The sequence below is a fragment of the Phaenicophaeus curvirostris genome, chromosome 17 (genome assembly GCF_032191515.1).
Source record: "Phaenicophaeus curvirostris isolate KB17595 chromosome 17, BPBGC_Pcur_1.0, whole genome shotgun sequence".
NCBI classification, from domain to species: Eukaryota; Metazoa; Chordata; class Aves; order Cuculiformes; family Cuculidae; genus Phaenicophaeus; species Phaenicophaeus curvirostris.
In genome coordinates this window covers 4252923-4268200 of record NC_091408.1, presented here as the reverse complement: position 1 = coordinate 4268200, position 15278 = coordinate 4252923, and the positions used below count along the sequence as shown (strand labels likewise).

The 15278-nt window shown below is 39.0% G+C and overlaps 1 protein-coding gene across 1 annotated transcript in view; it reads right to left on the bottom strand.

Moving 5' to 3' along the window:
- Nucleotides 1-14423, bottom strand: part of IFT81 (intraflagellar transport 81) — a 37691-nt gene extending 23268 nt beyond the window's left edge. The window contains exons 1-8 of the mRNA XM_069870958.1: nt 14201-14423; nt 12959-13062; nt 12205-12385; nt 10641-10730; nt 9496-9561; nt 9067-9177; nt 7733-7817; nt 317-480 (exon numbers count right to left, since the gene is read on the bottom strand). Of these exons, the coding sequence (XP_069727059.1) occupies nt 317-480; nt 7733-7817; nt 9067-9177; nt 9496-9561; nt 10641-10730; nt 12205-12385; nt 12959-13062; nt 14201-14344 (945 nt within the window). The 5' untranslated portion in view covers nt 14345-14423. The remainder of the gene's footprint in view (nt 1-316; nt 481-7732; nt 7818-9066; nt 9178-9495; nt 9562-10640; nt 10731-12204; nt 12386-12958; nt 13063-14200) is intronic.
- Between the last annotated feature and the right edge of the window lie 855 nt (nt 14424-15278).

Below are 15278 nucleotides of genomic sequence, written 5' to 3'. Positions count from 1 at the left end.
GCTTTTCCAGTCCTGCCTTAATGCTGGGACTCTTGTCAGCCATGGGAACCACAGCCCTAGCACCCTTCCTTTAATTCTCTGCTAACGAGATGAGTGCTGATAAGCCAGCAGTGTAAATATGTGCTGAAATCCAATGAAGTCAAAACGTAATGCAGGTCCAGTGCTGGGCCCACATTTTGTTTTCATGCACAACTGAAGGGATGCTCCTTTGGAAATTAAACATTTTCTGTAAGTTATAAAGTAAGGATATGAAAACTACAATATCCAAGAACCTTTGCCTATGCTGCAAACACAAGTGTGACCTTGGTCACCTTACCTTGATTTCAAGCACATTGAGATCAGACTGACTCATAGCTGGCTCTGCAACCACCTTTTGTAAGAAATAAACTGAATTCTTCTTACTTTCAAGCTCTCTAGGTATTTTTTCAGTAACCAGGTATGAATTGAAATTTATCTCCTCTTCTAGTTTCTTCATTAAACCTTAAAAACAAATTAAATCAGTGTGTATCTACAAAAAAATAAAGTAGCAGATAATTAAGTTGGATTTCACCAATGCACTAAAAGTATTTAGCAGCAGATTATAACAACCACAGCGTAACATTTGAGTCGTCTTTTCAACACTCAAGAAACAGGTAGTTACTTGACTAAGATTTTTAACCTGGATGTTAAACAATACAATATGTATCATTGTTCACCTGTATCTCTAACATACAACCATTAACTCCTTGACAGATTCTTTTCACCAATAAGCAAGTAAACCCCTTCCTACGTGTGGCTCTAGCTGAATCAGATGCAAAATCCACCACGCAGCACTGATACAGGATGCCATTAATCCCACGTGTGCCTTACATCAAGATACTGGATTAACTGTTACCTTTTGTGTGTTATGAATTACATTCTTCTGGAATGTTAAGAGCCAGACTTTGGTTGGTTATGCATGTGCAAGGTGAGAGACAGCAAAGCATGACACAGCTATTCTAACTTTTTCAGAGATTTTTGGAAGCTTGGGACTTCCCTGGCTGGAGCAGAGGAGCAAGTATCCTGAAGCTGGTCCTACTCACAGACTGCTTAAGTCATTTTTTCACATGAATTACTTCATCGACAGAGAGAAATTATCTCATGTGTAGATTTGTTATATCCTTGGAAATTCTCCCTTAAAATAAAACTTTAACCTGGCATCTGAAAAGGCTTTAAAGTGAGCAGAATTGAACGTATGCCTACTCTGAGGATCTTTTACATTGCTGGAACACTTACAAATTCCCTCTCTGTAACTAGCAGACTATTTTTCTTGTAAGAACAAGTGTTTAATCTTGGGCCAGTATATAGACTGAGAATGCTGAAAATAATAATAAAACAGAAAAAACCCAAGAAGGAATTGCTGAGTAACATCAAGAATTCTGTTGGAAAAAGTAACCACACATAAGTTTTGCTCTACACAAGCCTGATGCACAATTGCATGTTACTGTGCTTATGATGACTTGGCTCGTTAGGAACAGTAATTTAGCCTCCTTAACAGACAATTTATAAACACAGGTATGTTCAGAAAAGAACATTACACAGCTAGAAAAATGCAGCAGAATAAAATGGAGCAGCTATTTAAATTGCATTACACCTGCTGACAAAAGGCAGTTTAGTGCAATTACTGCTTTGAAACACAAGTGCCAAGGAATACAGTAAGATTTGGTAGCTGCACGTCAGGTGGGAATAGGGATTTTGGAATATTTTTTAGTCGTCTAGATAATAAAAATAAGTGTTCTAGGAACTTTTTAAACTACTTGCTAGAGTTGAGTTTTTTGGGGGAGGGGAGTGTTGTCTCCATATCTGGGGGAATATGGAATTGCAATGAAATGCCAAGAAAAACAAGAAGATCACTGTCTGTGTCTCTTTCATATAGCGTACAAGCAGAGAAAAGCTGGAGTACAGAGATAAAATAGTACAGCTGCCACTGCTGAAACAGAGATGGGAAAGCATGTAGGTGAAAGCAGAGTTTTTGGTTCTTGGGCTAAAAATTCTTTGACCAGATCACTGACTGACCAAAGGAAAGGGTCAGAATGAAGCAAAATACAAGCCTAGGAAAAGGGGCTCCCTTGCTTCTGTCACTATCTACCCCTGGAAACACCATACTGATAGATCTTCCTCACCCTCTGCTCCCAGCTCAGACTGAAAGGAAAACTATTTGACTTAACTGCCAGAGGAAATAAGCCATAAGTTCTTGAGAAAGCCTCAGGAACTACAAGAAAGAAAACAGACGCTAGGGAAAGCAATGTTGCTAAGAGTCAAGTCAACACAAACTAAAAATGAGCAGGAATTTCTCTTTTCCAGCAGTTTACTTTGTTGTTTTCTGTGTTTATGAAAAGCAACACTACCACATAACCTTTTTGCCTTTGTGGAAATGTCATTTATCTTGTGCAAAACAAATGGCATCCATACTGGTTTTGGAATGCTAAGCAGAGTTACTTTAGGGATTCAATAGCTACTATGTATTTGGCACTACAGCTACACCTTGAGAAACGGACATCAACTTACTGAGAGAAAATCCCCACTTCTTTGTTCCAGAAGAATTTGATTCCAGGCTTCCTTAGTCCAGGACAGAGCTGGGCAGGAGGGACCACATTTTAATGTCTCACTAGAAATCTGCCACCTCTGCAAGTGCAGCAAAGCTTCCCACATACACTGTGAGCTGCATTATCACCTCAGAACTAACTAGGAACACAACTCACAGTTTAATATTGATAACCAAGATCTTTCGTGTGGAAATCAAAGTGATAGCAATTAAAATATAAATATTGAATATCAGAATAATTTAATTTAATCAAACTAATTTCTTGTTATGCTTTTAGTAGAAAAAAAAATCTCCATCTATAGCCTACATTTTATTCCTTTTACTACTCCAGTTTTCTTATAAAAATGTACATGCCCAAATAATCTGTTGTAGGTACGACACTAAACGCAGGGAATAACCACACCTTTCATTGGCTTCACAGGGTACAACCTTGATCACTACTGAGACTTATTTCCCAGATAACCTCTGAGCTAGTACCAGCTTCTTTTAAACACTGACCGGTTCTGCATCGTGCACACTCTGGATGGTGCAACAAGCAATGAAGCGAGTTAAAACTTGACATCTTGGTGGGGAAAGACACAATGAGGTCAACACCCCTCATGACTAATGTAGTTTCTTTCCTAAATACTTTGGATATATTTTTCCTCCTATTCAATTCAACATATTGAGAAGAGCTAATCTTGCTGTTTAACAGAACCTTCAAAAACACCAAATAGGGCAGCTCATGTACATTTTTTTTTTTTCAGTGAAAAATGTTGTTTTTTTCAAATTCCCAGGCTAGAGGAAAGAAAAGCAAGCATACTTTAAATCTTTCCATTACACATATAAATTCTGTTTTTAATATTTTAACATTGACTTATGGTTACAAAATCTACATACGCAAGCTGCAGTCTGGCTCTGTGCCCTAAGGTTATTTTAACAAGGCTCTGCCAACCACGTATTTGCATGTGGAGAGCTATTAAGAGCAACTCCTCATGTTTTCCATTCAAGTTTTTTTATTATTATTATTGCAAAGTGAGGTATGGGAGAAAGAGTTTCTTAGTGCTTGCTCGGTCATGTAGGGAAGAGGCAAGTTTCCCTGCATAATTCTGTTAATGGAGCTAAAGCTTGATTCACCTTCTGCTCAGATTTCTACTTCTTTTCCTACTTCTTTCCCCTCTACAGGCTAACAGTTGTGCATCAAATACTAAAATCATTTGCAATAATTTATTTTTAAAAAAAAATGAGGGGAAAAAACCAAACGAGCCCTCATTTTCTAGACTATCTGCCAACACTTTGTTTAATATCACACAGGATGGCCATGACAAAAGCAAGTTTAGAGCAGATTTCCATGTGGCATTCACTTCCATCACAGCCTTTACCTTCCTTTCTGCAATCAGCTTTAATAAGAAAGTACTGAAACTACTCCATCCACAGCTTCCAATGATGGCACTTCCAATCTCTCTGTATTAAACAGAGGCCTGGGCATGCAAACATTATTCCTTCCTCATTATTCAGTCATTTTTCCCATCTTTCATCTGACAATTTTACCTTTGATCATTTGCTATTTTCTTTCAGGAATCATATAAATACTAAGCAAAAAACAAGCCCCACACTATTTTCTGCATGTCCCGATTATAAACACATCCACTCAGTGAGGCTTCCTTGATTAATTTCCTTTCTAGAATCTTCAATTTCTTTTTAGGCCTTTTAACACGGGTCATGTTGAATTTTTGCCACCTTGTTTATTCTTTAAAATGGGCTGTAAGTAAAGAGGGGATGGTCTTAAAAACTTCAACCATAGCAGTACCATTAATCTTGCCAACCAGACTTGTGTTCTCATCAAAGATATCAAGTTAGTTTAAAAGTGTTTTACCCCTGACCTTATATCAATTAACTCTAACTTTATAACAAATAAAATCAAGATGGAAATAAAGTTCCAACTAACAGATTCTCCTTTACAACTAAATTTATAGATGGATTTGGTAACGTGGTCTGTAGTGTTGGTGGAGGTCATTTAAACTTGGAATTTTAGGGAAAGATAGTTCTGTGGAAAAGTAAAATGCTAATGTTTTCATTAAAATGGAATATTTAAATAATAGCATCCTAAATATTTATTGTGCATCAAGTGTTCAGAAAGACGTAAAATAGACATAGCAATTTCTTTTTGACTGAAGAGTTTTGAAGTTATCTGTGCTCTAAATCCATTACTGTATATTGACTTAATGAAGTATATTAATTACACATATCACTGTTTATAAACAACAATCATCTTAACCTATTCTTTTAATCAGTATTTAAGCCAGTTATCCACGTCTTTGCCTTTCTGCCAATAAAATGAACAATAATGTTCTGTAAATGGACAGAGATTTTCAGTAATTCAGTTTGCTTCTTGGCATTAACAATTTGCATTTGTGCCAACAGAGATATTCAAAGTAAAAAGATGGTAATCTTGCTGAGAAAGCATCAACTAGGTTATTCAAACTAGTGGTAAACATTAATAAAAACATTTTCACATCCACAACAACAGACACTGCAAATTCATGTTACTTAGTGCTACCAGCAGCAACGACCTCTCTGTAGTCAAGCAACAGATACTGACTAGTTAATAAACAGGGAAGGAGTGCAATGTGGAAAACAGTGTGATCCATTTTAGTTGACAAAACATCTCATAACAACCAATTGTTTTTCATTATACAATACAAAGTATTTTAATTATGTCTAAGAGTTAAAAACTTGTAACCGTAAGCTGTATTTTCTGGCACAGCTAAGGCAGACTGATGCTAATTGCATGTTAATGATACTCATGAATATGTCCTAGTTGCATTCCTTAAAGAGTTACTTAACATTTCTTTAAAGCAATTAAATCAAAATTAATTATAAGATGAAGTAGTCAAAGCAACATGCATCCCCAAAACAAACTGAAAAGCATGTTAATGACTTTCATCATTTTATCTTGCTTTGGAGGTAACAACCTGAAGTATTAAAAATGGAAGAGAATTATTTTAAAGGAAAGTATCTGACTTCCACACCTACCAACCAGCTGTTGAATTGTCAGCACACAAGCTACACTCTTACGAGTAGGCAGTCCTGGTGCCAAACTGCAGCCAAAAGGAATTTTTAAAATGAAATAATTTGTGCTAACTGTAGACCAACAAAGCTTTTAAAATAAATGGAATCCTATTCAGCGTACTGTGGTCACCTAATTTCAATTACTTAAAAAACACAGTTGGCATTCTGCAGTTGTGACTACAGGCAGCATCTTTGTAACTACTATAGGGAAAAGCAATTACAAAGCTAAGTCCTGAAGTCTTCGGGCAAAATTTCAACACAAGTTTTCTTAAGTAATGACTCCCGAGTTTTTCTTTGGAACATCTAAACACTTTTTTTCCCCGTGCAACTGGGACTTAAGATAAGGAAATTAACTATGTTAACTTTATCTTTATTTCCATCTCAATGGTTAAATGACATATTTACTGGCTTTTTATTATGTTACCTTTGCTTCTGTGTCCTGAACCCATCAAGTTTCCATTGGCCTTAAAAGAACCCCAGGAACTGAAATAGAAATGTTGACACAGCTTTGCTGTATAAACTCTCTGATAGGTACTGCCAAAATGGAACGGTTATAAAATCCACTGCAGGTCCCTTTGAGTACAGAAGATAGTTCAGATACTCTTTTAGTTCTATTTGTGGTTCAGTGGCTGATGAGTGTTGTGAAAAAATTAAAGCAAAATTATGAAGCAATAACAATGCAACGCAGTGGTGACTGAAAAACATTCTCTAACTCAAAACAGCTGCCAAAGCAGTTACGTGCTGCAACTGGAATACTAAATGTACTTGAAAGAATAGGACAATGACTTACTTTACTAAGTTTAAATCAATAAATAGTCAGATTTTAATATTTTGGAAACAATTTATATATATAATAAAAATAGTTCCATTGCATATTTTTTACCACAGGAACTTAGAATGCAACCTGAAAAACCCTGTGAAAAGGAAAATTCTGAGTCTTATACCTTCATGTTACTTTACATACAGTAAACCAAACCTCTATCAGACCTGTGATGTGTTATTAATAACCAAGTGCAAGAGAAGTTGGAAGGGGTTAAGCAATTCGTTAAAGATCAAGCCCATATGAAACACCAAACCCTCAACTGAGTCCCAGTTTTGTTGTCAACCTACCAGGCTAATGCCTGTTACATTTCCTTCAAAGTGATTTAATCATCAGAAACCTAGAGGTTTGTAAAAATTGTAGCCTTCAGAGACATTTATGCATTTACATAAAAACTGCAATTCCTTTCCACCTGCTATTTTACAAATGATCAGAGTACTACCTTACTCCACAAGTGGTGTAACTTTTTTTGCTGAGGTTATTTGCAGACTGAGATATCACTGAAAACGAGAAGCAATCTTGCTGTTACTAATGTAACACGGCAACGTGCAATCAGCTGCCGTCATATCATAAGAACCAAGTATTTTCCTATGTGAACAATGTATGTTCATACTTAAATATACAGGCATTAATATATAGCTATATCTAGTATATATAAACATATTTGTATGTTCCTTAAGAGTTTGTGTGCGTATAATCCATGATCTACAAAAAAGCTTAATCGGGAAGTAGATTTATTTTTGGTACCATACAAAAGCACAAACCAAAGTTGCACTACAATACCAAACAGGCCTTAAAGCTTTTCTAGCAAATATTTGTCCAGTTACCTTATATTAAATAAGTTTACACTGAACAAAATCTAGTATTGAATGTATTTATACATGCACTGAGAAAATTACAAACATGAAAGACACAAAACTTTTCTGAATCAGAAGCTTCTGATTTTTCCACCCCTTTGTCATTCCAGCAGCTATTTTCCTGCAGAGTTTTATGGTTAGTACTCAGAATTCAACTGTTTTAAGATTTCTTAAAGAGTGGACCTCAAAAAATACGACCAATACCATCTTCTGAATGTCCCTCTGGCTTTTTGTGGGAAGGCATATCCAGGCTTATGATCTGCAGCATGTGCCTTTACAACACAAGTTATTTCTTTAGACTCTCTCAAGTTCCTACATGATTTCTGGCATCACCATAGTACTGACAGCCATCCAGTTTTGACTTAATTTCTAACAGAGAAGTGTAAACGCCCATAAGTTTAAAGATTACTTAAACATTTTAAAAGATTAAAGATAACTTACTTTCAGGTTTTGAATCTGCTACTGCATGATGCATCTCTTTCAGCTGGAGCTGAGCTCTTTGCAGTCTCTGCTCTGCATGGAATAACTTTTGAGAGAGAATTGGACACGTGTAAGCTCATTCCTTTGAAATGCATATTCGAATAACTAAAACAAAGGAGTACCAAAAAGAAGCCCAAATATAACAAAATGGTAGCTGTAAGCATCTGGTGATTATCTGTTTCACAAGAGAATATGCCAAATCAAATTTTCAACAATTGGCCTGAGTTTACTTGATATTCTCCATTGTTAATTAAGGAAAGCATTCTTGTACTTTCTATGGCAGAGATTCATTAAATGATTTTCAACCAAAAATATGAGCAGCTTGAACATTAGAACAACAACAACCACCAACAAAAAAACACCGGAAGAATCAGGATTGCAGCAGATAACTCTTCTTATATTGCAGTTCTTCAAAGCAGAGGAGATGTCACAGCAATCCACTGTCCAACTTGAGAGCACACTGGAAAGCTTGTTGCCAGACAGCATCCAGTTGATTAGCATTTTTGTGATTTAGAGAGACATGTAGAAAGAACTGGAATTAGCTGGATGTCACATTCATTTCACTTGTGATCTCACTCAGGTTCAAGCAAAGACCCAATAGCTTGAAAGCCCACTGATTCACATTGATACCATATCCAGACACTGACTGCAATACTAGAAATCTGGGGTTCTCCCCTTTAATACAGTGTTGATGTTCATGTTACAGAATGTGATGAGATCATATAACAATATAGCACCGGATTTTATTGAAGTATCCTGTTTTGAAAATGTAGCTCAGGAATAAAACCTACCCTTATATTCTGATATCAGCTGCTTCCAGTGCTTTCTAGGACATCCATCTTTGTCAAACTCAGGGACCAAAACCCCAAGGTTGCTCTTGAACATGTATCCCTCTCTACTCAGTGAAAAGCTGAGGTACTTGGTGCGTTACTCAGTCCCTGAAATCTTAGTGCAGATGCAGAGAGACACAAATCAAACTAAGGAAACATTTGCTCGCTACCATAAATATAAAGAATGCTCTTCGGGTGCTATAACAGTAAGTCATGCAACATTTCCTGGGCCTGCTAAATGATGATGTCAGTGGCAGCTGAGGCAGCCAAGTATCTTGAATGAGGTGTTCAAAACTTGCAGAGTCAAGCCTCTTTCCTTGAAATGTATCTATTTTACATGGGATTTAATTTTCTGATGTTGGGAGGTACTCTTTACTGTTGTTCCTGATTTACTTTTAAAATGCACGATTCCCAAGCAAATGTCAATAACTATTTATTTTAATAGTCATGGTTTTATGTCAATACCTGATTTTTTTGTTCTTGTTTCTGTTGAGCCAAAGATTCTTCTCTCTCTTTTTCTAAGCGAAGCTGTCTTGCTATTTCAAGCATTCGTGGATGATTTTGTACTGTCTCCACCTACAGCAAGTGGATAAATAGTGCATGTTACTGTCAGATAGTTGAGAAATACATTAAAGGGATCACATGTCTCACAAGCCCACTTAGCACTTCCTTTCCATACATGTTACTACTCAGAAATGACAGCAAAGTACTGGACTCAAGATTCTTAAAAGCTCTGGACTAACGCCTGGGGAGATTCCCTGTAGGTCAATTAGTTATTCGATTCCTTCCTAGACATACAGTATGTTTATCTTAATCCTTGTTTGCATTCCAAAATCAGAGTTGCAAGCCAAGGATTATGACACTGAAATGTAACAGCGTTACTTCTCTTATTACCCTCTTCTTAAGACGCTCTACTCTTTTGATGAGTTGATCTTTCTCTTCTTCCATTGCACTGATGTCCTAAAAAGCAGAAAAAAATAGATAAGGAAATGTTAATTTATTTACTATATAATATGGATTGGACCAAATTCTGTTCAAATTAATAAAAAAATCAGAATTCTTCTCTGAGTATGCTGAAGCAGTTATAATTTTAATGATTTTGATCAGAACATCCAGGATTCCCATCTCTCTCTTCTCTCTTACTTCCCCCACAGTTCCCACTCTCTTTATGCTAACATTCCTTCATCTGCATTCTTGAATATTAGTGTGAGCATTTAAAGGAAAAGCAGGTGGATTTCTTTAAAATAAAAACAAAGAAACAAACAGCAACAATCAAACAAAAATCACCATGAATTCAACATCTGATGCAGTCAAACAATGTTCTTGATGTTACCATCATGATCTACTTCCTGGCAGACAATTTTGCATGAAGTTGCATACAAGTGATGTTTGCTGCTACTTTTTGTATTAAAATTGTGTTAAAGGAAACACCTAGAGCGCTAAAACACGTATGTAATTATTATTCTCCTTCAATCCTACCTTAAAACAGCAGGATTGCAGATATTAATAGTTATTAGAAAAAGGGAAATCAATTCTCCACTTCTAGGCCTTATCTCAACATTTGCTTAATTTGTCCATATGTCTTACTGAAAAGCTATACCAACAGCTTAAATATTTCGCTGAAACAGGGTAAATATCTTTAATGAAGACCTTAGCCGCACAGAATCATCACTTTTGTTGACATAAGCTCTTAATTCATTCAACATCCTCTGAAATTATTACTCTGTTGCTCGGAAAAGCAAAAAGCTTTGTATCAGTTTGAATGCAGAGGAAAAGGATTTCTAATATTTGAAAATCATGCTGAACAGAGTCTTGGCAGCCTTGTTGTCCAATCTGCTTCAGAAAGCTCAACTCCTAGCACAAGCGAGGCCCTTCTAATCTGTTTGCCAACAGAGAACAGTTTCAAAAAGGTAGCTGCAGTGCCTACCAGCTCTGACCTGTGCAACTAACACATTGCAGCAAGTCCACAAAACCAACAAAACCAGAACTGATATTAAAAATATTTTAAAAGTTATGAGATTTTGTCAGTTTTTTTTTACCCTTCTTATTTCTGCGGTAGATAAACCAGATGTTTTGAGCTGCTCACACTCCTTATGCAGGTTTTTAAATGCTTCCATCAGTTCTTCATACTATAAAATGAAACAAAAAACCATGCAGAATAAGCTCAGTGGATTTTCAGATAGACATGTTGATTCACTACTTGGACAAGAAATATAGCAATAGAAATACGGTGAGAACAAGAACTAAAGGCACTTTTTCATTACAAAAGCTTGTCAACTTATAAAGCAAAAATAAAAAAATCACAGTGAAATATCCTCCATTTGAAGGTGCGCTCAGAAGTTTCACGATTTCTGCAGTATTTTCGCTTCTTCCTTTGTAACAGATAGTGTGTTTTCAAAACAGGGAGATAAGATGTTATCTGAAAGGGGCAATGCTATATTAACAAATTATGCTCTCTTACTATAAATCTGTGTATATCACATTCGTAAATTTATCAGCCCCAAAAAGAAGAGCTTGATCTAACAGCAGGCTGGATCAAAGCAGTGGAGCTTTAATTTATAGAGCACTGAGCCTCAACCCAGCAAAGCTGTCCAAGAGAACACCTGACATGAGGAATAGTTTTGACACATTGCATAATCATGCCCTTGCTATATTGCAGAGACTGATAGATGTAGTTTGGTGGTTAGAAAGAAGTAGACAGTGTGCTACTTCCACACCAGTACATTGCCCACCAGTAATCTTAAACTGAGAGGCAGTGTGAAAGTCTGTGTGGGTAGAGAAATAACAGGGGACAGAAAGAGTTTAGAAATATGGATAGGAAATAAATTTAGATTCATCTCGGAGAAACGCAAGCTGAGATACAAGGAAAGTTAATCTCCACAGAAACAGCCATTCAATAAGATGGGAAAATCTAAAAAGAGAATATCCAGTCATTTTTTACTTCCTGGGAAAAGCAGTTGATATGAATGTGGAACACAAAGTGGCAACAGCAAAGGCCACTTCAAAGAAAGGCATCACATCCCTGAGCAGTGAAGCAGCAATTCTGTTCTACAAAATGCTGGGAAACTAGCATCTAGAATGCTCTGTTCATTTCTGGTTGTTTCAACATCAGCCACTCACAATATAGAATGAATTCAAATACCAATAAAATTGCTAAGTACTAAACTATCAACTGACGACTAAGTGGCTTTTGGACATAACATTTTCTGGACTATTTCAATGTGATAATTTATAAAGTTAAAAATATCCTTGACATAGTTCATAAAGAGTAAAAAAAGCATTTAAAAATTAAGCAATAAAAATCTGTCTTTCTGTCTTGGTCAACATGGCTCTAAACATTAGTTAGCACCCAGTACCTAATGAGCTTAAAATCTCTTAATTCAATGCTACATATCAATATACAATTTCAGGGTTATTGGAATAAAGATAATCAAGAAATATACTTCTCATTGTGAAGATTTGCCCACTCTCGACTCCAACACACCCTTAACATAGCTCACTTGAACACATATCTCAACGGTAACTGCACGATTCATTTATCTCTCCTCCTATTGGCACTTCAATTAATTAATGGACAATTTTGGCATTAATGAAAAATGGTACCTGTTTGTTGATGTCAGCCACAGTATCATCCTGTAGAAACTCTGCTGGCACTTCCAGTTTTACTAAGAAACGTGCCAGGTATGCTCTTTTCTTGAGTTCACTGGTCCTCTGAAGAAGCCAATGTAAGACAGGATGAATTACAGGTTTGCTTCCAGTAACTAACCCTTGGCGAAATGCACTCCTATACCAAAACAGCAAAAAGAAAATGCCAGTAAGTTTCCAACTAAAGAGCACTGACTTGGAATAAACAACTTGCAATATTTTGACATGTCCTCTCCACTTGCCTAATAATTTTCTTAATGCTGTTAAGCAAGAAAACACTCACGATGCCCGTTTACTGTTAATGCCAATTCTGCTACCCTGAGAAAAAAGCAACCCAAACACATCAAAAGACTAAAACCAGCAAGAACCACTCTTCCTTCTCTGCGATATTCTTGGGGAACAAGGGGCTACGTGGGAAGAGTGCGGGGTTTTTTCTGTTATAACCTGCCGCAGGAGGTTGCGGCCGGTCTGAAGGGATGGGGAAGGGCTTGACCCTGCCAGTCCCGTGGCGCCCTCTCCCGGCAAACTCCGCAAAAGCCCCGGAGCCTCCCGCGGGCATCCCAGACCACATCCACAGGGACAAGGCAGGAGCTGCTTCCAGGCGTTACACGGTGCCACAGGGATGGTCCAGGTCAAAAAAACCCACACCAGGTCGTTACTGTATAAGGTGTGAAAGATGTTTCACCGTGACGTGTAGACAAAAGACACTTACAAATCGGATATACTTCCTGGAGGCTTGTATTTAAGGATACCAAGGAGACTCAACATTCTTTTAGCTGTTTGTTCCGGCAGCTCCTCTCTAATGTCAACAGCGTGCTACACAGTGAAAAAAAAAAAAAAATTACTAAACCACTGTTTGTGCAAGTTGTGTTAATTAACTAGCAACACTGAAAGAATTGACTTTATCTGTTTATCATGTGAAATCTCAATGAAGCAAGATGCTCCATCAAGAACATCCTTTTTATCACTAAACTTCAATTATCTTCTAATGGATTTTCTCCAACATGTTTATTCAAGTAAATTTATCCTAGTTAAACATTTTCCCTGCTCACGGGACCTCACTTATGCAGACAAACTGATCACTTCCACCAAAGAAGTCAGACACCTGAGCACACAAAAGTACAGGGATCTGCCCCCTAGATGTGTAAGCGATGTCTTCTGATTTAAACGCATCGTTAGTAGCCTTAGAGGAGAGAGATTTAGTATCTGTTGCAACAGCTAAGTCATGAGGTTCAGTTCTTCATCAGTCCCTGCCATGTATGTGTGCGTGCGTGTGCAAGACACAGTCTGACTTCTGAGTGAAGAACACAGCGGTTGTCAGTATGAACCAAGTTAACATCTGTATCGCAAAGAAAAATACACAGTCATCAGTCTCCAGGGAACAGGAATCCAGTATCCTTCCTGATCTGCCAAAACCACACAGACGTATAGACAAAAAAGACTCCTGCCAGGCACATAAACTTCCAGGAATATTCATACAAGCTATTTTGGTAAACCAAACGCACCACAAGATTATAGAATCATTTGGTTGGAAAAGACCTTTGAGATCCTTGAGTTCAACCATTCCTGTTCAGTACAAAACCATATCCCTGAACACCTCATCTACCCATCTTTTACACACCACCAGGGATGGGGACTACACCACTTCCCTGAGCAGCCATTCCAGTGCCTGATAAACTTCTCAGAAGAGAAGTTCTTCCTAATAACCTAACTAAACATCCCCTGGTGAAACCTGAGGTCATTTTCTCTTCTTCTATTGCTTGTTACTTGGGAGAAGAGACTAACACCCACCTACAATCTTTTAGAACCATAGAGACAAGGATTCCCCTCAACCTCCTCTTCTCTAGGCTAAACATTATACAGCCAGACCTCAGTAAAGGCAAATTTCTGCGTCAAGACCATTTAAGACGTTTGCAATGACGCAGGTGTGAGCACCTCTGATTGCCTTCCTTACCTTTGGGTCAATCTCCCCCAGAACATCACTGAGCAGCTGCAGCAGCTGCACTGCCTCTAAGGAGTCAAACGTGATTAAATTGAAGTTCTTCCTGAAGGGCTCCTGATTGAGCTTCTCAACAATGAACTGGATTTGATCACTCATGATTGTGTCCTGGGGAAAAAAAAACCCTCTGCAGAACAGGCAGAAGAGACGTCAGGAGGCCTCGGCGGGCAGAGGGAGCCGGGGGCTGCGGGAGGGCGGCGGAGGCAGCGCCTCGACGAGGCCCGGGGCGGTGAGCGGGCCCTGGCCGGGCTCGGCGGTGCCTCAGCGCCGGGGGGTGTGGAAGGAGAGCCCCAGTCGCTCACAGAGACCGCATGGGGAGGCGAAGGGCTCGCAGCGCCCTGAGGCGACAGGGGCGGCCTCAACCTCCCCACAACGGCGCTCCCGCCTTCTGGTTACCCTAGTAACGGTCGCCAGGGGCGGTGTGACGTCACTTCCGGCGCGCCCGGAATGGCTGGGAACGGCCCCGCGCGATGAGGGCGCGTGCGCGTGCGCAAGGCGGGGTGGGCGGGGCCTGGAGGGGAGGATGGGCGGGAAAATGAGAAGGGGAGGGGGCGTGAAGGGATTGGGGGGGCGGGACAGAGAGGGGCTGGACTGGACTGGGCTGGACTGGACTGGACATGATGGGACTGGACTGGACTGGACTGGACTGGACATGATGGGACTGGACTGGACTGGACTGGACATGATGGGACTGGACTGGACTGGACTGGACTGGACTGGGCTGGACTGGGCTGGGCTGGGCTGGGCTGGGCTGGGCTGGGCTGGGCTGGCTCATGTCTGCAGGCAGATCCTTGCCTTCCCATTGCCTGTTTGGCCCCCAGAGCATAGAATCATAGAGTCATTTGATTGGAAAAGTCCTTTGAGGTTATGGAGTCCGACCATACCTGTCCACTCCTAAACCATACGCTTGTGCACCTCATCCACCCGTCTTTTAATCCCTCCGGGGATGGGGACTCCCATCACCCTGGGCAGCCCCTGCCCGTGCCTGAGAACCCTTTTGGTGAAGAAATTCTTGCTGCTGCCCCATCTAATC